The sequence below is a fragment of the Exophiala aquamarina genome (assembly GCF_000709125.1).
Source record: "Exophiala aquamarina CBS 119918 chromosome Unknown aczIA-supercont1.4, whole genome shotgun sequence".
Lineage (NCBI taxonomy): Eukaryota > Fungi > Ascomycota > Eurotiomycetes > Chaetothyriales > Herpotrichiellaceae > Exophiala > Exophiala aquamarina.
In genome coordinates, this window is record NW_013550584.1 from 2,996,315 (window position 1) to 3,011,492 (window position 15,178).

A 15,178-nucleotide genomic window follows, 5' to 3' on the forward strand; every position below is an offset into this window, starting at 1 on the left:
CAGTCGCAGTTGGCCGTCACTCAAGTCAACCGTGTCCTTCAATCCCGTCAACTCCTGATTTCTGCTTCCCCTTCACAGCCTCAGGGCCTACACTTTTTTCTCTTTACACTTCAGCCCCTTCGTTGTGCCTTGTCCTTCTCTGCTTGTTCTCTTCGATCCTTGACGATGGTCGTATGACCTGCCTTTGATGATTTCTTCCAATTAATTACATAACCTCTCTAACCCAAACTACCTTCTTGTCTTTCATTCAACCTACCTTTTTTCCTCTAACTACCACCGGGCTCCATTGGCAACTTTGTCCTCCCGATACTGGTTTGTCCAACATGGCCGACACCCTGCCTAGAAAGCAGAAAGGTGTCTCGCCTGCACCTCCACAAAATGTGCCCCGAACCCAACTCCCGGCCAAACAGCCCAAACGAAAGAGTTATGCTTCTGAAGGCGTCACAGACAATGATATCTTTCTGTTACCTGTCTCAGACTACCAGATCATGGTCCTTTTGACCTTGGTCGGTGCTGTTGTGCGCCTATTCCGCATCTACCAGCCCACCAGTGTTGTCTTTGACGAAGTCCAGTACGTCTCTGTGGTGCGTCTGATCATACATCGCTAATTCTATCCCAGCTTCGGTGGTTTTGCGACCAAATATATCAAGGGCAAATTCTTCATGGATGTTCATCCACCTCTTGCCAAGCTTCTCATTACCCTCGCAGGCTGGGCCGCTGGTTTTGATGGAAGTTTCGACTTCAAAGACATTGGAAAGGATTATATCGAGCCCAAGGTTCCCTATGTCTCAATGCGACTATTACCTGCCATCCTTGGTGTCTTGACCATTCCTACCATCTTCCTCACCCTCAAAGCCTCCGGGTGCCGGACCTGGTCTGCGGGCTTGGGTGCTGCCCTTCTCATCTTTGAGAACGGCTTCATCACACAATCCCGTTTGATTCTGCTCGACTCTCCCCTGATCATCTGTACCGCATTCACTGGATTGGCGTGGACTGCGTTTACCAACCAGCACGAACTTGGACCTAGCCGGGCTTTTGATGCCAGCTGGTGGTTTTGGCTAGTTGCAACTGGTTTAGGCCTGGGCGCTACTGTCAGCATGAAATGGGTTGGCCTCTTCACCATCGCATGGGTCGGAAGTTTGACAGTCTTGCAACTGTGGGTCTTACTGGGCGACACGGTCAACGTTAGCCCAAGAAAATGGTTCAAGCATTTGTTCGCCCGGATCTTCTGTTTGATCGTCATTCCCATCGCGTTCTACGTGGGTATGTTTGGCATCCATTTCCTGTGCTTGGTCAATCCTGGAGACGGAGATGGATTCATGTCTTCTGAATTCCAAGCGACTCTGAACAACAAGGGAATGGCAGATACCCCCGCAGACGTCGCCTTCGGAAGCGAAGTGTCCATTCGACACCACAACACTCAGGGAGGCTATCTCCACTCTCACCCACATATGTACCCTACTGGAAGCAAACAGCAGCAAGTCACCCTCTATCCTCACAAGGACGAGAACAATGTCTTCCTCCTCGAGAACCAGACACAACCCGTCACTGCCGATAATGTCACCATTGCTGGCCCCCGTGCTTGGAGCAATCAGACGATCGAATTCATCCAGGATGGAGATGTCGTCAGGCTCTACCACATTATGACCCACCGCCGAATCCATTCTCACGATGTCCGACCTCCCGTTACTGAAGCTGAATGGCAGAACGAGATTACTGCTTATGGTTATGAAGGGTTTGAAGGTGATGCGAACGACTTCTTCCGGGTGGAAATTGTCAAATCCATGTCGGATGGAGAGGAGGCAAAGACACGACTCCGCACCATCCAGACCAAGTTCAAGTTGGTTCATGTCATGAGCGGCTGTGTGCTTTTCTCGCACAAAGTCAAGCTCCCGGACTGGGGCTTCGAGCAACAGGAGGTGACATGCGCCAAAGGCGGCACTCTCCCCAACAGTGTATGGTATGTGGAACAAAATTACCATCCCATGTTCGATGAAACGGCGGAAAAGGTCAACTACAAGAACCCTGGGTTCTTGGGCAAGTTTCTGGAGCTTCAAAAGGTCATGTGGAGAACAAATGCAGGATTGGTTGAATCCCATGCCTGGGACTCTCGACCGGGTTCTTGGCCAATTCTCCGCCGTGGTATCAACTTCTGGGGCAAGGACCATCGTCAAATCTACCTTCTTGGGAACCCAGCTATCTGGTGGCCGTCGACTGTGGCTATCGTAGCCTACGTCGTCTTTAAAGCCATCGCTGTGTTGCGATGGCAACGAAGTTGCGATGACTACTCCAATGTCAACTTCAAGCGATTTGACTACGAGATTGGGCAAACTGTCCTCGCCTGGGCGTTCCACTACTTCCCTTTCTATCTTATGGCCCGTCAGTTGTTCCTTCACCACTACTTTCCAGCACTATACTTTGCCATTATCGCCATGTGCCAGATCTATGATTTCTTGTTCAACCGCATCGCGTCCCTAGGCCTCAAGAAATATCCTGAAATTGGTCGTGCGGCGGCAGTTCTGTTTGTCGCATTTGCTATTGGAGTCTTTACGATTTACGCCCCATTGATTTATGGAAATCAGTGGACTCAGGATAAATGCAAAGCGGTCAAATTATTTGATACCTGGGATTTTGACTGCAACACATTCCATACTGATGTAAGTTCGATCGATCCGAGCAGGTGAATCCCGTGTGTGCTGACAAGAGTAGTATGCCAAATACAGTCTTCCGTCGGCGCCGGACGCTACTCCTACAGTACCGGGACCCAAGGTAGATTCTGAGCGCAAAGGAGACGCTGCAGTATCACAGTTGGCTGGCGAACCACAAGTCATTGCGCAAGAAGAGCATGTGGAGTACCGTGATCAGGATGGAAATCTGCTAGACGAAGCACAAGTTTCGGAGCTCTTAGCAGAGGGCAAGGCCAGCTTCCAGACTAAGTACGAAACACGGACTCGAATGGTGGATGAGTTTGGCAACGAAGTCAACGCATCCGGGGTGGCACCCGATCATCCTGACGTCCAAGGACAAAACCCCGATACAAAGGGAGTGCCTGAGGAGAAGGGTCGGAGCCAACCTGCGGATGTCAATGCTGGAGGGTCAGTAAAGAAAGAAGATGATGGCAAGGCAAAGCCAGCAAGTGATGCCAGCGAGGCAACGAAGTAGACCTGATGAAGAATTGGAGAGGAATGAAATGAATAGAGAAAGAATGTTGTATTACTACTTCTAGTTACACCCTAGGTACCTGTGTACTACTCATAGCACCTCCAGCATCCAAATGGACAAGCCGACGCGTGTCACGTGGCAATCATTTTGACTCTTGAAGAAGACGAGCCCGGGCCAAGAATGTCCAAACAAGTTAGAAGGAAAGCGCCACTTGGTCGCTCCTGTCCGCCATAAAGTTTGTACGAGTAAACACAGTCCATCCCTGCAGCCCATTGCTGTCTCGCCGTCGCCCCCGTGCCTGCCCTAAACAACTTCCCATCTCAACCCCTCCACCTCCACTGCCTGCGCCTTTGGACTTTTCTCATCCAGACTCCTGCAATACCCACAGCCAACCTTTAAACTCTTTCCACTACTTCTTTCGGCCTGCTCTTGACATCCTACTTTTGTACTGGTTGCAGCACCTTATCCCACACCGAAACATCTTCCCTCGCAGATTTATTCCATCGCCTTCTCTCCTGTCCATCCAACAGCCTCTACGATGGGCGAATCCAGGTATGGATAATCCATGGCCTCGAGAGTGTTCCGGTTTGACGCCCTCCTGACGACTAACGTGTACCCAATACAGGCAAGAACTGCTCTCTTGGTTAAACGGGCTGCTCCAACTCAATGTTACCAAAGTGGAACAATGTGGCACAGGGTAAGATTCTCGAATCGTCCTTGTTCTTGGGCGTCGCATGCTGACTGGCGGCTCGAAAGCGCGGCCTTGTGCCAATTATTCGACTCTATCTTCCGTAAGGACCTGCCAATTGGCAAACTTGGCTGCCTTCCATCACGTCGAACTACGACAACTAGGCTAACCCGCGTTTTCAGTTGATATCCCCATGGCCCGAGTCAAGTTCAATGTAAACACAGAATATGCTTATATTCAGAATTTCAAGATACTACAAAGTTCGCCTCACTCCTCCTAACTTGCAGCTGCAGACCGAACTAACGTTTTCTTTACAGACTGCTTCACAAAGCATTCTATTGATCGAACCGTGCCAGTTGAATCCCTCGTCAAATGCAAAATGCAAGATAACCTGGAATTCTTACAGTGGTCAAAGAGATTCTGGGATCAATATTTCCCTGGACATGAGTATGACGCTGTAGCCCGACGGAAAGCAGTGGGTGCTGCTGCCCCTGCTGCCCCCCCTGCCGGCGCTCGCACAAGCACTGGCGCGAGCACAACGCGGAGAACGGCCCCTACTCCGGTCAGCCGACCTGGTGCTCGAGGCGTCACTTCCGGTGCGAGTAGCTCAGCATTGAAGCAAGAGAATGATCAGCTCAAGGAGGCTATCGCCGGTCTCGAAAAGGAACGAGACTTCTACTTCGCCAAGCTACGGGATATCGAGTTACTGCTCCAGACCGCCATCGAACAGGACCCTTCCATTGAGACAGATGAAAATGGGTTGGTCAAAAACATTCAGGCTATCTTGTACAGCACAGAAGAAGGTTTTGAAATTCCTGATCAGGATGGAACTGGAGAGGAGCCAGAGACATTCTAGGAAAGGCCCAATGGCAACGCTAAAAACATCTATTCTACCACGGCACGTGATGCGATCAGGAAAATTTATGTGTTTCCAGCGGTTAATGATACCAACAGGGAGAAACGGAGAAAGGGTATCGCTTCAATGAAATCATGAATCTGCTTCATGACCTCAGTTGATCTGGAAAATCGACACAAAACGCGGCGTCATGGATGGCCCCTTTCTCGGGCCGGCGCACTACGCCATTGTTAGACAAGCACAAAATAAGATACCCATTCGATTGGTTCTGTTCTATTCTTTGGTAATTAATCACAATAATAAAGCCGATGTAGAGACAGGGCACCGGAGGAGCAAATTGACATCGCAACTCTCGAAAAGGCTCATCAAATTCGGTATTGTGAGATTCGGACTAGCGTAGCCTCGCAAGGACAGCCTCGTCAAATTCCTACCGGCACAAATCGAGAGCCTGAATCCGAAAACTCAGCCTATCGCCTTGCGGTATGTTATTTAACATCCTCGCGAGGCCAACAAGCCCGGGTAAAATGCCCCGCGAGGCAATTTCTTTCTCAAGAAACAAGAATGCCAGGGGGCAATCCGATCAATTGAAGGAATCGGACCATCCTAGATAAATTGTATCTCCGATCCCACCAGCGTGGCTACCGTTGAGCATATTCGGAAGGCAAACAGGGAACAACAATTCAGAATGGGGGTTTTCTCTTTGCTGATACTCACCAGATCACTGTTCGTAGGAGACGTGACCTTGCCGTCACAGGTGACACTGTTGCATGCGAAGCATGGCGGACCCCACGTTATATCCTGTTCCCCCACATCTTCGCCAATCCTTTTATTTTTCGAACATATTCGGGGCATTGTCCTGTGCCACATCGCAAAGATGTATTTATACCCAGTCGACTAGTGTCTCCGTGTGGAAGAAGGGGGCGCGAGTGAGGCTGCTGGTGGTCTCGAGCGTGCTGGGGAAGAAGGAATACGGCTGCAGACGGTGATGGAGTTGACAAAGTTGAAGACGGACCTCGCTATGTCTGTGTATTGAGCTTAGACGACGCATTGCTGGCTCCAGGGTTGATCGAAAATTTGTTGATCGAGGTGAAAGTCCAAGTGCATAGCTCGCGCGAGAAGTAGCGAATGCTGACTGGCTGACACCCCTGGCATGCCTTCATTCTGCAGCATTCGAAGGTCGTTGTGATATTATGCCTGCTATCGTCATAGTACATCAGAACTATACATAGCACCTAGTGTAGGTTTCCTGCACGGCAGAGGTCTAGGGCGCGAAAAGGCCTAGGTCGAAGCAAATCCGTGTGGTTCGCCAAGTCCCACAAGGCTGTTGACCCCTTTTTTTTCTTTTTCTCAACTTGTGCAGATGCTGCGGCGGGAAAACCCATTGTGCTTTCTAGCTTTCAATGCGGGACTCATTGAATAATCTTTTGTTATTACTTCAATTGGCTGGGACAAACTTTTCAGAGCTGTTTCATTGCTGGGGCCTACTGTGAGGAATCCGCAATCTGGCTCTTCTTCTCAAAGCTCGGTCGCTTGCCAAAAGCTGAGGATGGAGAAAGAGCACGAAAGAATATGATAAGAAATTGTAATGTAAGCGAATGGATTTAATACCCGAACAAATATCTGATGCTCTCCACTTTATGAAGCTCACGGAACTCGCCTGATCGACCGGGTCCAGTGCTTCCCGAAGGAGGCTGGATCTCTTGCCGAGATCTCAAAAGCTAGAATGACTTGAACATAGTCGTCGTAGATACCTATCATAGGTTCCCAGTGCCTAGACCTCTCATATATAGCCGAGCAGGAGAGTAAGCCCACCCACGGAAGGCAAAATAGCAAAACATTGCGTTGACAAAGAGCTGTCTCCGGAGAAATGGTAGATCGACCTCTCAGTCTCTTGTGGCTTGGGAAGTACTTAAAGCTTGCTGGTGGGCTGCAACTGTGAGCTTTAAGGTGGCGAGGCTGCAGCAGCGGTTACTGACAAGGCACCGGACTTGAGTTGCGCCCGCCATTTTTCCTCGACTCGCCTGAAGTGCTCAAGCCCTGCTGCTGGCACAGACCAAATCAAGGGCCTCAGCCACGGCTCCTGTAGAGTTGACTGAGTCCATGCCCCGACGTCACGGTATTCTTGGGCGAGGCCGTCGTAATGGAAGTTGATATCGATTTCAATTGCCCCATCTCTGAATTCGCGAGGCCCATCGTTGATGCGGAAAGGGAGGATCGAGTCCGCGCCAAAAAAAACGTCGACGGCTGATTTTGGCGCTTTGTCGGGCTCAAAATCCTCAATCACAAGGCATTTCAGGTTCAGAGAAAAGTATTGCCCAGCGGTGACACTCCACATTCGAAAAGGAAACAAGCCCTCCTGGATCACATTCACCTTTTTAGCCCCTATCTGAACTTCTTTGACAGAGGCCGGGAGTTCCTTTCTGTAGGCTTTGGGAACATGATAGTACCTGTTGGCTCGGACGAAGACGCCGGTACCTAGACCGAAAAACATCGGAATGCCAAATCGAAGGGCGTGTCTTTGGGCCTGGGTGCTGGAATGGCCACCGTAGAAGTAGCCCCATGCATTAGGGTAGTCACTAACATCCTCCAATCCCCAATTTCTGGTAGGGATCTCCTCAAATTCATTCCTCTGATCAATAATATGGTCAGACATACTGCCTGAATTGTTGATATTCTTGAAAAGGACTTCAACAAGATAACTTGCGTTGCTTGGTCGTTCACATGCTCCTGATGACTTGTTTTTGAAAGACTCAGTCGTGTAAGCTGTCTGAAGAGTATGCTTCGATACAAGAGATGTCATCTTATATGGTTGCCGGATAGAACTATTTGGACTGCCAGAAGAGAAGCTTGCAACCTGATGAGCCATGGCTATGTCTAGTCAGCCAGGTACATTAACTTTGTGGCTGATACTATGTGATGAGTTGCAGAGGAGCGCTCAGAAGGTACAAGTCATCTATACCCGTGATTTGGTTTCGTTGCTGAACAATATCAACCCAAGTCGACAGATGAGTAGTGTAGAAAAGCTGTCAATTTGTACTGACCATGGGGCTATTCGACATGAGGTACACGAGCCTTCTTTTGAAACAAGCGTCAATAGTAATTGCGTGTTGCAGCTGACCAAAATCACTTTCTCAAACGGAGTTCGTTCTGCGAAGCCTTGTTGACTCGGCCGAGCTATATTCCAACACTCTCAGGGACTTGTTGAGTCAGTAACAGAAAATTTGCGACTCCCCTTCACTACCAAGGTAAGCTCTAACCTCTTTGTGAGCTGCTCCAGCAAACGGGCCCAATAACTTCTCTTCCCCAACTTGCAGATATTATTAAACTTGAGAGTTCTGCTTAACTAGCTGAAGTGGTGCAAAACCACGCGGAGAGAGGTTCTGGATACTGCACAGAAAGAAAGATCCATAAACTCATTGCTTGGAGTGGGATGAATACCTCATGTAATTATGAAAACACCCACCATTGGCGCGGCCCATTGATGCATTGACGTCGTTCATTGTGGCCTAATGCTTCCATGAGTATGTAGAAGTTGGTGACACAATAGAGTCTAGGGACCGGGCACCGAAAAAGTGTTGTGGACTACGTACTTGCGGTGAGTGAAGCGAAAGAGCGATTGCCTTTCGGTTGAAAATCCCATGATTCATGTTTTTGTATGACGAAGTGAACGAGCTGGTTACAGAGAAGGACTTGCATTGCTAGCGTATAGTTCTCAACCAGCGAGCCAGCCATAGGAATGGGTATTTTCTGGCGTTTCACGGAGTATTTGGTCAGTGACAAGCGTTCAAGTATCTAAGTGATGATACTATGATCCTGCCATCAGCCAGAAGTCGGACTTTCTGATGTGGAATTGATTGCCATGTCTGGAGAGTCTAAGAGTCCCCCGCGATACCCTTGTCTCAAAGGTCTAGACTCCGGCGTTTGAGATTTTGCTATGCTCTTTCTAAAGGATTGATCGCTAATCGGACACCTTCAGTTCACGCACGATGTGTTCTGGACCGCCCAAATCTCGTATTGTCATTGATTCCGAGCCTGGTGAATGGTTCAGGCTACAAGAAGTCACAGTTTGGGAACGCTTGGGAGATCCTTCCATTGGATCAATGAACTCAGATGGATGAGTTCTAAATTGACAGAGCAACAACATCACAGGGACCCCATCAAGAGCCTGGGAATTCTGTTTCGTGGTTTGCAGAATTGGTCTTCTTTGAACGAGCTAACATAATAGGCTCAGGGCAAACAAGAAAGATTATGCATGCAGGGGGCCGAGAGGCTCGGTTGTCATGCGGATCATCGAGTCCGATTGGAGAGTAGGTGCCATTAATAACTAATTGATCCGACTCTTAGCATCTAACCCAGTGGCCTTCTGAAATGGTTGGACAAATATTCATCGATTGATTGAGAGTCCTCAGCCAAATGACAGGACGTTTATGTGGCATTCGCCCCTGCTAGAGTGTATGGCAGTGTACATAAAATTGTCTATTGTGAAGAACCAGGTATGTGTATCCGCCCTTCGTGATGGGTTTGAGAGGACATGTATCAATTCCTGCTCATATTTTGGGGCTCGGCTCTTAACAATGGTTCACATCCTTTGCTCCGAGAAAGATTCATGGAGCTACGAATAGCACTTCGCTGCTGTCATACGCGCCCAACACGCTTTCAACTGCTTTTGCATTACAACCCGAGTGACGACTCGACCAACGGGGTTATTCATGGAGAGAAGTATAACCATTCGCTTCCACCCCTTGATATTGACTTTGTTCACAGGGACACGGAGAAGCTATCACCGAACGTTATACCGGTAGTGAAGACGTGCATTTGGCCAGTGTGGGCGCTCTCAGGACTGCCCAGGAGATCCTGTAGCGGAATTGCATGGCGTTGGATGAGGAGCTTTAAAGGGGAAAGTCACGTCTCACGAACAATCGAAGCAACAGCGCAGAGCAAGCATCTTCCTAGATACTGCTCGGGTCCTGTCGGACTAAGAGCTGCAGCCAAGCGGATTTCCTTCCAGGCAGTCTGACTGAATTTTGAATATCAAGTTCGCTTCCAAGGAACGGAATTACACGAGATAGACAACACATAAACGCGAGCGACCTGGAACAAATGTTTCATTTGTTCCAAGGCTGGCTTCTGTAGGGCCTTCTCGAATGTTCCTAAGAGTACCTCACACATAAAGAATGGGTTTCGTGCTCTGTTCATGGAATAAGTCTTTTTTCGGCTGTCGTTCCGTAACACCTGATGTGATCTGGCAGCTCGAAAGGGTGTCGAATTGTTGTCAGCAATAGTTAGGGGGCAATCGCCGCGCTTATCACCAACTCCAGGCACAGCTGCTCAAAGAGATCCTGCCAGTTGCGCCTTGGAGGGTCATTGTTCATTTTTCAAGAGCCTTATGCCCATAGGATCGCACATGCAAAGGGTCATCGACTGTGTAACCCCAATCCCTCATCTCACTGTGGCCCCAGACTCTTCGTTCGATCTCTGCAACATGGTTTTGCCTCGTGCATTCAGACCGTTCCAAAAGATGTTTCCCAGCATCACCGGGGTTGGTGCTCAGATTCTCACGCGACTGGGAATCGCTGAAATATTCATTCTCCATTCTGGTGTCTGAACCGTCAAGATTTTCTTGTGTACAGGCAGTGCCATTGTGTGGGGTTGACGACTTAGGTGAGCGGACAAGGCATCCAAAGGCTCGCTTGATGGGGGATCGTTTACTGTCGTCCTTGAGATCCGACATCATCGCAGTATTGAAGTGACAAGAAGAGAAGGCGAAAGGCAGGGCATATCGCTTGTTGTTATCGAATTGTCGACATGCAGGCAAATCCGAAAGAAGGTCTCAGTGGCGGCGATATCAACCTTTGCAATGCGCCGTCGGATACTCCTAAGGCTTTGGTTATGGAAAAGATGGTGTGCAAAGGTGATGTGCAATGTACACAGAAGTTTCTCGCGTGGATGAAAGCAAACCACATCTTGGTTCGAGGCTACCGAAACTGCTAGGCACGAACAGTCGTACTCTACGTGAATCTGCCATGAAAAAGACCTATCACTCTTGCATAGTCAGTAGTCTTAACTGCCAGTGCGGTAATAGCATGGTGTGCTTCATCATGTTTGTACCAAGTTTGCCAGAAGCCCAATCTAGAATATTCGGATGCGTCACTGCATGTAGCCTTCAAGGCCAGATTAGCATCGATGTTCAGGCTTGATCGAAATACTGCGCCATGATTCGAAGTAGTGGTCTCATCTGTCACTCCTGAAACAGTTTTAATTGTAGGCTAGGATCCATTTGACCTCGGAAGCTTTGATGATAACATGCAGTGAGATAGTCGACACTGTAAAGCGTTACACAGAGGCTGGAGTTATCCGTGCTTGGCATAGAGGCAATATATAATGCGTAGTGGAATACAGGGAAAGCCCCCGAGGCCAAGTCAAGTACAGCGGTCACATCGCAAGCGGATGATGGTTTCGGAAAAGAGAATCGCAAGGAAATCGCATCGACGCCTTTGGTGCAGTCGATGCTACTCCCCCCAAAAAGAAAAGAATGTTAGGTATGGAGGGTATCACAGTTCATGAATTCGTGCCATCGTTAGAAAGCCTGCGAGCTCAGCGTTCGAAGAAGCCACCGTCGCTCATGTTCTCGTCAGTGTCTAGATCTGCCGGATCTATCATGTCCTCCTCTCTCAAAATTGGATCTCGCACACGTCGTGAAGCTCCTTCGTCTTTGCTGCCAACAGCTGTCAACTCCTTGTCCAACTTGGGCCTAGCGTTCAATTTGCCGTCCCGCAAAGCTTCTAGTTTCGACTGGCCTTCAAGCATACATTCTTCAATTCGATACCACATCGGAGGTTTCGAACCTGGAACTAGCCTCAGTAGGTTGCTCTGGTCATCCTCAAAACTGATCAAGTGGTCTGTCTCTTCCGAGTTAAGCATAGAGCTATCATCTGAGGCCATAGAAAGATTGCCCCTACGTTTCTCTTCGTTGGGTAGCAGACTGATGTACTTTTCTCCGAGCGGAGCGTACTTGGTGTAGTTTAGGTCCACCTCTGTTTCGTGTATCTCTTTTTCAAGTTGCTTTCTAGTAGTGTCGTCTAGTTCGTCAGAGTTGTCCCGGCGTCGAATTAGCCTCTTCAAAGTACGCTCTGATTTTTGCCGCTCTATGAAGCGTACAAAATGATATTTCTGTAAGTTCTTTCGACCATCTTCAGCCATCCGGGCTTTCTCTTGATCCAGGAGCAAGGCAGCAAGCTCCCGTTCTTTTTCCTGACGTATGGTCATGGGAAGACTGCTAGATCCATTGAGGAGCTTCTTGAGAGAATGAATACGGGTAGAGGGGTTCGTAGTGCGGGCATGCTTAGTCCTCGAGACACCAGGTCTTTTGAAAGGTGGGGGCTGTCTGGCTTGTTGCATCCGAGGACGATGCTGACTGCCGAAAGCATCGGTGTTGCGATGTTGAAGTCTGTTTAGATCCGCTGGTCGGTCCCTTCCCGACTGTCTGGTTCGGTCTGGTCGGTAGCGATCTGATGGGGATGGGCGATACGAACTCGCAGGATCTCTTCGTTGTGGCCGCTTTCTGTCGAGACTGGACCGATCTCCGCTTTGTGGTTCAGGGCTATAATGAGCCATGATGAGAGGTAGAAGATCTGAGGTCAGGTTTCCATGAAGCAAGGCCTAGCAGGAGGCTATGGTTCAAGAAGTTGCGAACCAGATCAGAGTCCTCGTGGAATATCAAAAGTCAAGTAAATCTCGGCCAAAAATTTCTATGTCGGCTAACCTACCACTCGTAGACAGTGCCAAGCCCTTATCATTAAAGTGCTAGTCACATGTACATCAATGGACACGTCCACCAACTTCACCATTCGAGCCAGGGAACAGGATCAGCATACATCGAGATAGGTTTGTTTCAAGGGCTGTTCAGTCTAAGTAAATGTCAAAGCAAAGCACCACCAATGATCATGTTTTTCTGGACTTCCCCTGCGTGTCTTCATGGTTACGTACGGTCAGTCTGCTACATTAAATCTTGACGCCGTCGTTCACTGTCGACTTGGCCTTGTCGATGACTTCGCTCCTCCACGGCTTCTGGGGGATTTGCCGGTATTGTTGTGCCGATTTCCAGACTTTGTGGTGTTGTGAACGGTGCGCGATAGTTAATTGCGGTAGTAATTGCGTGACCAACAAGCTGCCGATCTTGAGGTTGACCAGTCAAGGGTTGTGTGGGAGGTCGCTATGGACGAGGATGAGTAGGACCTGGTTCTATTGGAGCCGTCATTGAATGTTGAGCTGACGGCTGTGTAGGTGGAGGCCGACGTGTTGGAGGCCACTCTGTAGTCTCTCCTGCTGGTGGTACTTGTGGTGGTCCCCTTGGTGGCTTTCTTGTTGGTTGGACTGCAGGGCTCACGGGCGGTGTTTGATTTTCTGAGGGTTTCGTGAACGGCTGCATTTCAAACCTCTCACTTGGCTGCTGCCGGGATGAAGAGTGATGGAAAACTTAGATAAGGTGCGTGCTCAAGCTACGTGAGATCAAGTCAAGTGGCCCGGTAATACTTAGTCCTTAGTGGGTATCAGACGGCGAGAATACAGAGATGGAGTGTTTAGTACTCGTAGACCAGAGCCCTCGACTACAAGTCCCGCCGTTGGCCAGACCTACTCGCAGTAACTAGTTAGTGGTCGAAAATAGGCGGCTTACTCGACGTTGACAATCGCATACATATTTACATTTTGAGATGCGAGGTATGCACCCGTCACACCTGAGCGCGGCAACAAGCATACGCTCCCTATCACAAGTCGTTCCATCCTCCGCTAAATATACTACCGAGTGCCTCTGTAAAGGATCATCTCTAAGGGATGGAGGCACTCCAAGCCCGAGGTACGGGTAAGGCCGCACGTCGATCAAGCGGGAGATCTCAGCCTCAGCCTCATGTGTACGAGTCAGGACCTGGACAAAGATCGCGGCCCAGGCTTATCAGATCCGTGGGGAATGGTTGCGATCTCAGCGCCTAGGATAAAAGTGTCACACTGTCGCGTGCGCTATCTCTCTCTAAGTCCACACCTTCCAGGGAGACCAACGGCGATGCATGTCTAAACAAGGAGAATGGGGTGCATCTAGCTTCGGCAAGGTTGAGGTTTGCTTAATATCAAAGACCACACGCCTGACAGATGTGGAACTCCGCCCCCACTGACTCTGGCCGCCTTAAAACTTGGTCACTAAACACCACTACCCTGGATAGAAAATAGACGAATACATCGTTACGTACCAAGGTCTTCCCATTTTGAGAAGGGCATCGAAAACAAGCCCCCGGAGGGGCAGTGTACCATTCTGAGCATCAAATTGTCTCCATTCTTTTGGAAGGTTTTCTACTGGCTTCCCACGCACTGATGAGGCCTCCAGGAACACCGCATTGCGTGCCTTAGAACACCGATGGCGGCGCTTTGGGTAGCATTCTCTTAAACATGGCAAAGACATGCGCGACCCTTACCACCATCTGCTCTGTCTAGAACTGCTACGGGAAGTTAGTAGGGTATCTCGTTATCATCCCCCATAACCCTCGACACCTTATAATAGTCTGACTTACGTACACAAGAATCTTGTATCGTCGGATAGTCGGGGAAGATATCCAAGGGCGAAAGTTGCGTATGTACTAGCAGCTACCCTTCTTTAGATATCTAAACAGATCTCTTTCTTTATAAGCCTAGCGTGGCCGTTATTGATGTATTTAGGCTACTAGACATGGAAGATTCTTGCTTTTGACTCCCAAGATTTCACAATCTTGAAATTACGCCTTGTTCTTGCCCCCATCCCAATCTCCAAAGCCCATAGCTATTGTCCAGGTTTCCAACGTTTCCCTTTCGAAGAATAGCAAGATCTTTCTTCTCTGCAATCAACATGGACGGCGAATAAGATGGACATGATGAACATAACGCCTACGGCGACCACGGTGACGAACAAGAAGACCTCGAAAAGGTCTTCACGGGCCATGCCCATGATGTAGAGAGTAGTCTGCTCAACATGATTGAGGGTTATCAGGTGGAAAAGCTTCAGGACCCAGATGTGTGGACAGTAGTGGAAGGTTTCATGAACCGGGTGGCCAAACTCCTTTCCTATCTCGAGGATGTCCATGAAGAACATCGACCCGAGGGCCACCATGGGGACGAGGATGATTCATCAAAGCTAGACGACCTCCAAGGTCAGATGGCAGAGAACGATGAGAACGCCGAGCATCATCAGCATGGAGATGAGGGAGAACACAATCAGTACGAAGAAGACGACCACGACCACGACCACGACCACGACCACGACCACGACCAGCAACAGCACCCGGGTGATGATGGTCACTGGGACGACAATGGTGAAGAACACGATGGCAGACAGGACTATCATAGCCAGGGGTGCTATGGTGACGACAATAGATACTGACCTGCATTGCAACGTATAGTATTCGGTGGCTGGCGGGAAAGGGAAGAGGCAACTTGCATTTTCAAGAACT

At 49.2% G+C, this 15,178-nt stretch overlaps 4 protein-coding genes across 4 annotated transcripts; 2 read left to right on the forward strand and 2 right to left on the reverse strand.

Moving 5' to 3' along the window:
- Positions 1 to 323: 323 nt before the first annotated feature.
- On the forward strand, positions 324 to 3,162 carry A1O9_06185 (dolichyl-phosphate-mannose-protein mannosyltransferase; the record flags this gene model as incomplete). Its single annotated transcript, XM_013405395.1, has 3 exons — positions 324 to 571; positions 620 to 2,657; positions 2,710 to 3,162. 3 exons carry the CDS (start codon positions 324 to 326, stop codon positions 3,160 to 3,162), a joined length of 2,739 nt encoding a protein of 912 aa, XP_013260849.1.
- An 881-nt stretch (positions 3,163 to 4,043) lies between these two features.
- On the forward strand, positions 4,044 to 4,706 carry A1O9_06186 (RP/EB family microtubule-associated protein; the record flags this gene model as incomplete). The annotated part of the gene is made up of 2 exons (XM_013405396.1): positions 4,044 to 4,110; positions 4,168 to 4,706. The coding sequence occupies 2 exons, from the start codon at positions 4,044 to 4,046 to the stop codon at positions 4,704 to 4,706; spliced, it is 606 nt and encodes a 201-aa protein (XP_013260850.1).
- Positions 4,707 to 10,074: 5,368 nt separating this feature from the next.
- Positions 10,075 to 10,437, reverse strand: A1O9_06187 (uncharacterized protein; the record flags this gene model as incomplete). Its single annotated transcript, XM_013405397.1, has 1 exon — positions 10,075 to 10,437. One exon carries the CDS (start codon positions 10,435 to 10,437, stop codon positions 10,075 to 10,077), a length of 363 nt encoding a protein of 120 aa, XP_013260851.1.
- An 863-nt stretch (positions 10,438 to 11,300) lies between these two features.
- Positions 11,301 to 12,320, reverse strand: A1O9_06188 (uncharacterized protein; the record flags this gene model as incomplete). Its single annotated transcript, XM_013405398.1, has 1 exon — positions 11,301 to 12,320. One exon carries the CDS (start codon positions 12,318 to 12,320, stop codon positions 11,301 to 11,303), a length of 1,020 nt encoding a protein of 339 aa, XP_013260852.1.
- Between the last annotated feature and the right edge of the window lie 2,858 nt (positions 12,321 to 15,178).